At 37.3% G+C, this 9,831-nt stretch overlaps 1 protein-coding gene across 1 annotated transcript in view; it reads left to right on the top strand.

Moving 5' to 3' along the window:
* PPP1R13B (protein phosphatase 1 regulatory subunit 13B) overlaps positions 1-9,831 on the top strand; it is a 77,960-nt gene that overhangs the window by 62,302 nt on the left and 5,827 nt on the right. Inside the window, exons 8-12 of the mRNA XM_009280981.1 lie at positions 30-194; positions 1,027-1,207; positions 6,571-6,740; positions 7,607-8,108; positions 8,670-9,436. Of these exons, the coding sequence (XP_009279256.1) occupies positions 30-194; positions 1,027-1,207; positions 6,571-6,740; positions 7,607-8,108; positions 8,670-9,436 (1,785 nt within the window). The remainder of the gene's footprint in view (positions 1-29; positions 195-1,026; positions 1,208-6,570; positions 6,741-7,606; positions 8,109-8,669; positions 9,437-9,831) is intronic.

Below are 9,831 nucleotides of genomic sequence, written 5' to 3'. Positions count from 1 at the left end.
AACAATTTTTTTTTTTTTTTTTTTTTAAGATTCGTTATAGGCTTAACCAGGAGCAGAACTCTAAGCTTCAGCAGCAGAAAGAACTCTTAAACAAACGTAATATGGAGGTGGCTATGATGGACAAGCGAATCAATGAGCTGCGTGAACGACTATACAAGAAAAAAGTTGAGGCACGTCAAAAAGAAAACATTCCTGTAAGATAAACTGTTAAAAGGGCCACACTTTAGTTTATCAAGAGCCTATAAAAACTACATAGAATCTCACTTTTTCCTAGCTGAGTAATACAGTTATATCTAAAGAACTTATTTTAAAAGTAGCAGGCTTCTTAAAACTATGTTACGGTTTTGCATAAATATCAGAAAACTGTTAGACAGAGTATGTTTCCTTTTATTTTTCTTTATGACACAGACCATACTATATTAAAAATTATAGTAGTTTATATTTCTAGGAAGGAAACTGTGATTATGGGCTGTGTTTCAAAGCGTGAAAGCATAAAAACTTTGGGGTTTATAAAATACTGATCTTCCAATATGGAAAATCGATAAAAATATAAATGGTCTGATAAAGTTAGTCTTAATAGTTGTCTGGAACTTTGAAAAGAAATCAGTTGCACAGTAGACCATTTGTCTAAGGACTAGGGAGATCAATTCTGGATTTCCATATGTGTTCCTAGCCTGAGGTATTGCTTTTAAAAAAACCCAAAACATATTGATCATTTAAGAACTCATTTTAGCCCATTTGCCTAAGAAAGGCACAATGAAAGAGACCGTATACAGATAAAGGTTTCTACAAGAAATGTATGTGCTGTGGCTGAGAAATTTAATTTTTGAGGTGTTTATTTTAGGGAATAAAATTTGTACTTTCTACCTTTGGGGGGGGGGTAGAAGCATGGAGTATGGTAACTTAATTATTAAGGTTTCTTAGCTACAGTGCATGGTTCTAGATAATTAAATTTAGACCTCGGGTTCATGCACAAATGCCTAGATTAAATGGAAGTTCACGTTTCAATTTGTCTGATTTTTTTAGTTGAATCGTATTAATGGAACTTCATCACCCCAGTCATCCTTGAGTGCTTCAGGAAGGGTGGCAGCAGTAGGCCCTTACATCCAAGTTCCAAGTGCTGGCACTTACGCTGTACCAGTAGATCCAGTTAAACCACAGTCTCTCACCATTGCTTCTAGCTCAACACATGGAAGATCAAAATCTGGTAAGCACTTAAGTGTGGTGTTTATTAATACACATGGTTTGGAAAGGAGTAATAAAGAAAAGGAGTAATCTTAGGAGACCCAGCGTCGGCACAATCTCTGTAGTGGAAGAGGCAAGTTTTAGATGTCTTGATACTATTCTGTGAATTGGACATTAGTCATTTGATATGAAGCACTTTTGCCTCTTTCCATGAATTCTTCTTAGGAGACTTGAGTGTTTTCCTTAAAATTTTACTAGCTGGTACACCACTAAAAGGAGCACATGTTCCTTCACAGATTCTATGTTCTGCCTTTAATTGCTTTTCAATTAGTTTGTGTGTTTGAATATAATAATGAAATCAACTTTGTGGCAAACTATATTGTAAACAACTACTTACAGTATATTGCTTTTTGTCATGTAAAACAAAGCTAGTGAACATGTAAAATTAATATTACTTCTCAGAAGGGGACTAAATAGGAAAATAGAATATAACTATGGGAGGTTTTTGCTCCAACTGAGATACGAGAATTTGTGGTGCTTGAAGCATTTCTGAAATGGAATAACCTTAGCATTGATGCTGGTTACTTGTTTCTGCCTTCATTAGTGAATGAGCTGCCCTTCCACAGCACTCCCCAGAACTTGATGTCCAAAACTGGCTCCCGTGTCTCCCATAATTAATAATACCATCTACATTATAAAATAGATTTTTTTTTTTTTTTTTAATTTACACTGGAGACTGAAGGAAGCAGGTCATGACATTTGTGCCTTAAGTTCTCATTCTGGCAAAGCTTACCTCTCTACTCACATCTTAGCAAAATCAGAATTCTTAAGAAATGGTTAGCTAGGAAAAAGCGCATAATACAAATAAAAATGCACGATCCCATGGGTCTAACCACAGGACTTAGTTTACCTGGTCTCTAGGAGAGATCTAAAAATGAGATAAGAAATGACCACTAGAGCATAGCTTCTGCAATTTTTACATACATTCCAGTACTGAACACTGAATACTCCAGCAAAGCTTGCAGCATGCTTCCAAATGGGGAGGAAGAGATGGAGGGAAGACAGTCTGAACATCTCCGTAGGAAAGAATGACAGAAATGCCCCCACGTCCAAAACCCCAAGGTTAGGAAGTGAAACTATCCAAACAAAACTTAAAAACCCCCCAGCCTTTTCCATTGATACTAGTGATTTAACAATACCTTTAGTTTAATTCAAAGGCTGTACAAACCCCATCACTGTGGTTTTACGGAAAAGTCTTAAGAATATGGAATGACTCAATTGCGGAGTGAAGTGACAGATTGCAATAGTTTTGTTTTCAGACATGTGGATTCCCCTTCTGCATATGGGAAAGGACAGCTCATAACTTTTAAGTTCACCAACCAAAAATAATTCACAATTTTGTAAATATCAACCTCAGAAGATATACATACCCACTTCTAGACCTACCTTAGGAGGTTACAGGATCTCCGACTGATAACTTTCTGATTTTATAAAAGTAATTATTCTACCTTAGGACTGACTTTGTGTTTATTACTCTGACTGTACTTGAATAAAGTCCTATAAGACAGATGTAAGGAGAAGCTTATATGCTCCCAGGAAGAAAAGAAATTGAGAAATTTTTTTCAACTGTCATGCTTTTATTTCTCATTATCTGAGTGTTCCTGTTCTAACTTCTCCATTGTCATTGTTATAATTTTTCCACCACTTTTTTTCTTTCTTTTTCTGTGTAACTGGATCTGCCTTGGTGTGTCCGGTAGAGACAGACTGTGGGTGTGTGAAAAAATCTCCAGACACCTGGAAGGTTTCTGATTTAGACATAATAGTGGATCCTATTCTGTCACCTTCCACTTCTCTTCAGTCTGCTGTTCACAATGTCATCCGCCTGGCACCTACTCTCTTTGACACCCAGCACTGTGAGTCCGTAGATCTCTGGCTAGCTAAGAACTCAGTTTTTAATATGGTCATCTGAGCTCTTGCATACAGATGCATATTAAACAGCATCTTTGTGTTGTGGTCTGGCATGCAGAAGATGCTGTTGAAATGTAAAATTGTTGAGAAGTTGCTTTTCATCTTTGAAGGAAACAGATTTGCAGCAAATTCATCCCTGGAGTACTGGAGTAGTGTATTAGGGATGAGTTTTCTTCATTGCAAAAACCTCAAAATTTTCTAATTGTTATTAGAAAATTCATGGTAAGCACCAAAGCATGTTTTAGTATATCTCAGATGAGATAAATGTATTACATACAGGTTTAGCTTGAGATACTTTGTGGGCAACTTTGAGTTTCCGTGTTGCACTGGCCCCAGAGTTGGGATAAAAGCTCACTCTGTCCAAGTCAATAGCGAGAATCTTGCTGACTTCCATTGGACAAAAATGTTATACTTGGTTTGTACTTCAGTTGCTATAGTAAGTATCGTGGATCCAGACCTACAAAAATTTTTAGGTAAAATCAGAGAACATGCACAAAACCTTTTGTGTCTGCATGTCACTGTCTTATTTATGTAAATACAAAATGGACTGGTGGGAGTTGAAATACGCTGGGTGTTAGGTAGTCTTACAAGCAGCGGACAAGAGGGTACATTTGGAGGAGAAAATGAAGCCAGTTGGCTGAAATGGCTACGGGGTGGCTGAAAGCAGGAGCTAGTGAGGGCTTGTCAGAAGGGTGTTGCCATCAGATGGGCAAGAGTGTCTGGGACCTGTTCAGTCTAACCAAAGATAGCAGAAGGCAGACGCTGTTTGGTTGCCTCCTCTTAGCACCTATTGCGCAGCCTGTGGTGCCATGCACTGCAGTTGCAGATTGCAACAGCAGCTTAGTTAAGTGCATGAGATTCAGGTTGGGTTGTGGGAGTATGTGAGAGGTGCACTCATAAAAAATGCATGGTAGTTGGCAAGTCCTCCAGATTGTAATATGAAGGACATGAAGGTGGGAACAGTTACATTCTGATGTTTATCTAAGCAGAATGAAACAGAGAAGGTAGAGAGAGGGGAAAGAGTCTGAATTTACTTCCAGTCTATTACCTCGGAATTTGGGGATGAACATGCTAATACTTGGAATTCAAAGGATTACAAAAAGTTTTTGTATAACTATCTTTCTAATACAAGAGTGTGGGTTTGTATTTGCAGGTAAGATAATTAAATTCTTTGGGATTTTTGCTGTTGTTTCTGTAAGTGCTTTCTTAATAGCTAAACTTACAGCTAAAGATGCATTCATGTTTAGCGTGAATCAGATATGACACCTTTTACTGATCTTCAAAACAAAAGTTTCACTGAACCGTAACCTTACTGGAGTTATGGAACATCCTGTGTATTTTGTACGGTAAATGTTAATTCAGTGCATACTTGGAAAATTTGCCATTATTTAGGGTCAAAGTGTTTAGACAGTCATCTTTTTTGGTCTTGCTCTTGATAACCAGATGATTAAAAACAAAAACAAACAAAAAACCCAACATGTCCAGTTCTTGGATGTTGCCAGCACTAAAGCTGGGCCTCATTACTTCACTTCCTGGCAGTTTGCAAGTCTGAAAAGTGATTTCTGAACTATATACTATATTCTCAGTGTAAAAATATGCAAGTGTTAGCCCTATTTAAATGACCAACCACAAAAACAATCTTGCTCCAAAGTAATTATCCCTCAGAATTCAAACACAGTTGATCTGAATTTGAAAGTTTAATACAATATAATGTGTAATATTAGAAAATGGTCGGCACATATAATTAAAAAATAATTGGTATGGTAGCTTAAATGCAGAGGTATAACTTTTTTTTTTCTCACTTAAAAGTGATATGATTTTAACAAGCGTATAAATAGGTTTATGAGCTAATAGAGTGAATTTGCACTCATACAGTGAAAACATTGGTAATTGTCAAGAAGTCTTCAGGTTGTCATTTCGGGGGAGGGCATTGAAAAGGGATACTCAATAAAGAGGATAAGGCTTATGGATAGAAAGTAGAGTGATGATGTTAGATTCACTGTAATTAGAATGTTCCTATGCAGTTTATTCTTAGACTGTCTGCTATACTAGACAAGGACAGCAAAGAATTCTAGAAATAGCCTTGCTGATTCTGTTTTCTAGGGGCTTAAAACTGAAACGAAATGGTAAACTTTGCCATTAAATACCTGATTTTCGTTTGATGTTGTCTTACTATGGAGTCCAGAAATCTCAGTAGAACTGCACACGTACACACACACACACACACACACACTCCCCTCCATTTTAGTTGTTATCCTCTAGTAAAGTTAGTTACATGTTACATGTCATCTTTACTGATGCTATAAATATCTGTTTTTTGTTTTATTTTGTTGGAGTCCAGAAATCTCAGTAGAACTGCACACGTACACACACACACACACACACACACACTCCCCTCCATTTTAGTTGTTATCCTCTAGTAAAGTTAGTTACATGTTACATGTCATCTTTACTGATGCTAAGTGCTCCACTAAGATAATGACAGGCAATAGAGAAGGAGAAATGATCTCTGGTCTCCTCAGAGTAAGAGAAACATGAAGTGTACTCTTTTAAAGGCAAATCAAAGCCTTAGGCTCTAACCAGGGATCTAGTTAGTTACTGTAAACCAGATCTAATTATCAGGCTACTTAAACTCTCTTGCTTATTTAGAGAACAGAAGCTAAATAGTCTCATGCAGTTAATAAAGTAACGTACCAATGCATCTAGGACTTCATTAAGGATTTGTTGCCTCAGTTTATGTGCAGCTATGCATGATTTTTTGCATATGATGAAGATAAAAGCCCATGACTTGTATCTTGACCCTGTGAGTTGAAGTTGTCAGCTGACTTCATAGATTTCTTTAAAATTAAGTGTCTGGGGCAATTCTAATCAGGTGAGTATGTTGAGGAAAAACAAAAGGTAAGTTAACTGCCACTTCCAGCAAAGGAATGTATGCTTTTGTTCCGCCCCATTGTTGAAATGAGTTTTTACTTCCTGTTATAAGTGAATGAATCTAGTAACCATAGTTTAAATTTGGAGTAAGTCCACTCAGAGCTTACGTAGACTTAGCGTTTAGCATAATTTGACAATGTCTCCACATAGTACCAAAAGAAATATGTTGATGAAGTGTTTCTGTAAGGATTTTTGTTCTGAACTTGTTTGCCTTCTAATAATAGAATATGCAACGCTCAAACCAAAATTTTAACCATCTTTTTTTCAATACAATTTGAATGTCAAAGGGTAATGAACAGCATATTATATGCAGTGATTGGGCTTTCGGTATTGATTTCTGAATCGAACGTTAATAGTGATTTATCTCATTTCTGGAATCAAATTAATCCTGTTGTAATCTAATCTATTCCATTTCACATGTTGTTTTGCTTGTTTACAATGGTGGTGTGGATTATCTTAAATACAGTATTTTTGTCTGTTTTCAAGCTAATGATGGAAATTGGCCAATACTTAAACAGAGCTCAACCCCTGTGGTAAAACCCCCTCAGATCTCCAACACAGACTGGAAAGAATCAAGCATGGATACTGCTTTAAAACAAGGAACTATATCCAGCCAGCCTTTGCCAACTTCAGTATTAGGAAGTACTGATAAGCTGGTGGGTTTCATCTGTGATGTATTTATAGATCTGTTTTGCTGAAATTATGAACCTTTGGCTTCCATAGCTGAACTCACTTGAGATACATACACGTTCAGTTTCCCTGCTGATGATTATTTTAGAAGTCACAAAGAAAATTACCATTGTATTCCTCCTGTTCCTTTCTGTTCTTATCACATTACAATTTATTATTATTTTTTTTTCAACTTCAGTAGTTCCTACTCCTTCCTGTTCTTTTACATATCTGGTCTCCCCTTTTCTCTCCCTGTGCCTCTCCTAATCATCTCCCGCACCTTCCTATTTTTCTAATTCAGATCTTCGTTACTATTTTTCCTTGGTGTACTTGTCACTTTTTCAGTGCGCTCTTTTTCTCACAAAAATCTCACAAAAGAAGTCATTAAATCCATCCTTGAGTGAGTCCACTGGTGGTGTCTGTCTGCACTGTTGTTCTAGTACTTTATGAATTCTTTAAGACTGTATCTTTAAAGAATAAGGACCTTGTCTTTAAATAGTTTTGGTAAACTCTGTTATACACTATATATTATCAAGTACACTATCAACTAGATACTGAGATCCAGAACCTAGAACAAGTTATTCAGGCTTTGAAAGTATGCAAATAGTTTTGGATTCATATTAATGTATTATAGCTGAAGATGCCTTTAAATGGTGGCCTGTCTGATGTATGATGAGGTCTTGTGGTAAATGCAGGTAGAATCATAGCTAGTGATTAAGGAACACAAATGGTTTATCTTGACTCCTTTGCTGTCACACAGATTATTAGTATGTTTTGTTGAATAAGGAATATTCTTGCTCACAAGTATTTTATTTAATTAAATGGTATATACTTTTTTATTGTTCTTACATAGGGTCTTGACCTGGGGAAGGTGCCACCAACAATTCCTGGTGTAAGCAAGCAGTTGCCTCAAAACTATGGGACCTATCCAAGTCCAGTTCCCTTAGGAACAGGTTCTACAAATTCTCTAGAAAGAAGGAAGGATGGCAGTCTGCCCAGACCTGGCACCAGTATAACAAATCGGCAAAGACCTGTTCCACTTCCACCGCCAAGCAATGTACATCAGCCCAGTTCTTCACAACAGATTCAACAGAGAATTTCTGTACCTCCCAGCCCTACGTATCAACCTTCCGGTCCCCCCTTGTTTCCAGGAGGAGATGGCAGGCCAGAGCTCCCTTTAACTGTGGCAATCAGACCTTTTCTAGCTGATAAAGGATCAAGACCTCAGTCTCCCAGAAAAGGGCCACAGACAGTGAACTCCAGTTCCATCTACTCAATGTATCTTCAGCAAGCAACACCACCAAAGAATTATCAACAAGCTGTATACAATACCTTAAATAAGTCAGTAAAAGCAGGTAGAATATATTTTGCTTTATTTTTTTCCTTTGAAATAGACTGTTAAGATCTAATTATTTGCCTTAGTTTACTTTCTGTATCAGTTTGAAAAACTTGTCTAAATCTGTGAGAAGAGGAAAGATATTTTATGTATGCAGCATGACAGAAAAATTATCCCAAGTATTTTTGGGGTGATACATTAGTATACATTCAGTTACCTTTTATTTAAAACAAGATGCAATTAGAACAATACAGTCTGGATACTCTACTGATACTTTCAGAAATAAGTTGTAAGAACAGTGTCTAGAGAGGAGAGTTTTTCTCCTCTTACTGTTTCCTCATGAAAGAGGAAAAACATTCCAGATGTTACTTGTCGCTTGTAATGGTAAGAAGCATCGCAGTTACCAACAGGTGAGTATTTATTTCTGTTTTGATAGGTTCCAATATAATTAATTTGATTTTTTTCTTTCTGTATTAGTGTCAAACAAGTAGCAACAGACACATATGCGGTTTATTTGCAAATATTTTATTACATAATTTGAGAACAGTTCTTCACTGTTTTCCATCTTTCTTTTCTTCAGTTTATGGAAAACCCGTATTACAATCTGGTTCAACTTCTCCCTCACCCTTGCCATTCCTTCATGGTTCTTTGCCTGCCCAGACTTCCTCACAGCCACAACCTCAGCCTCAGACTGAGGTCTCTGAAAAAGATCAAGAGCTGGAAAATGCTCCACCATCCAGTGAAAATAGCAATGTGGAAAACATTCCTCGTCCTCTCAGTCCTACTAAGCTCACGCCTATTGTGCATTCACCCCTACGATATCAAAGTGATGCTGACCTTGAAGCTCTGAGAAGAAAATTGGCCAATGCTCCTAGGCCATTAAAGAAGCGTAGTTCTATCACTGAACCAGAAGGCCCAAGTGGACCAAATATACAAAAATTATTGTATCAGCGCTTTAATACTCTTGCTGGAGGAATAGAAAGTGCTCCTTTTTATCAGCCAAGCAATCCACAGGACTTCATAGGCATCTTAGCTGATGTCGATAATGGTAATGCTAGTACCAATGGCAATATTGAAGAACCTATTTCCGTGCAACCTACAGTTCCTCTTCCTGATGAGCCACCCCCTTCGTCAGATGCCAATGACAATGAATTACCTTCTCCTGCTACTGAGGAACTGATAAGCACTGAAACCACAAATCAAACATCTGAGACAACTGAAGATAACAACAACAATCCTGCTATAGTTCCTTCTACTGAACAGTCATCCAGTCCCACGCCCGAGGTCAGTTCTCCAGTAGAAGATGAAGCTCCTTTGCCACCTGTTCTTCCTCCTCCACTTCCTCCAGTAAGTAACAAAGCAAGAAGACAATTTTGCAAACTGTAGAATTAGCTGTGTGTTTAAGCATAACTGGAAGATGGTAAGCTTATGCTAAATGGTATGTCTGCACTTCAAGTTTCACGATACTAAAAGAAAAGAAAACCGGGGGCGCTCCAAGAAGGATTCTAATGGATTAGTTTCTGTACTAATATAGCTATTTAATAAGGAAAATATGCACAGAGGCAACAGGAGGTTGTGGATGTACTTTAGGCTGTAGAACTTTCTGGGGATATACTCCTGTTGTAGAACTAATTCTGGGATCTGAGATTCCATTAAAAATATTCTTTTCATTTCGCTGGGCCTACAAAGATAACTTATTTGTATGAAACTAAGGGTAAGCTATGGCAGTGGGAAGCTTTTTA

Source organism: Aptenodytes forsteri, unplaced genomic scaffold, assembly GCF_000699145.1.
Source record: "Aptenodytes forsteri isolate BGI_AS27 unplaced genomic scaffold, ASM69914v1 Scaffold193, whole genome shotgun sequence".
NCBI lineage: Eukaryota > Metazoa > Chordata > Aves > Sphenisciformes > Spheniscidae > Aptenodytes > Aptenodytes forsteri.
Note: the sequence above shows the minus strand (reverse complement) of the source record. Positions and strands in the feature narration are given on the sequence as shown.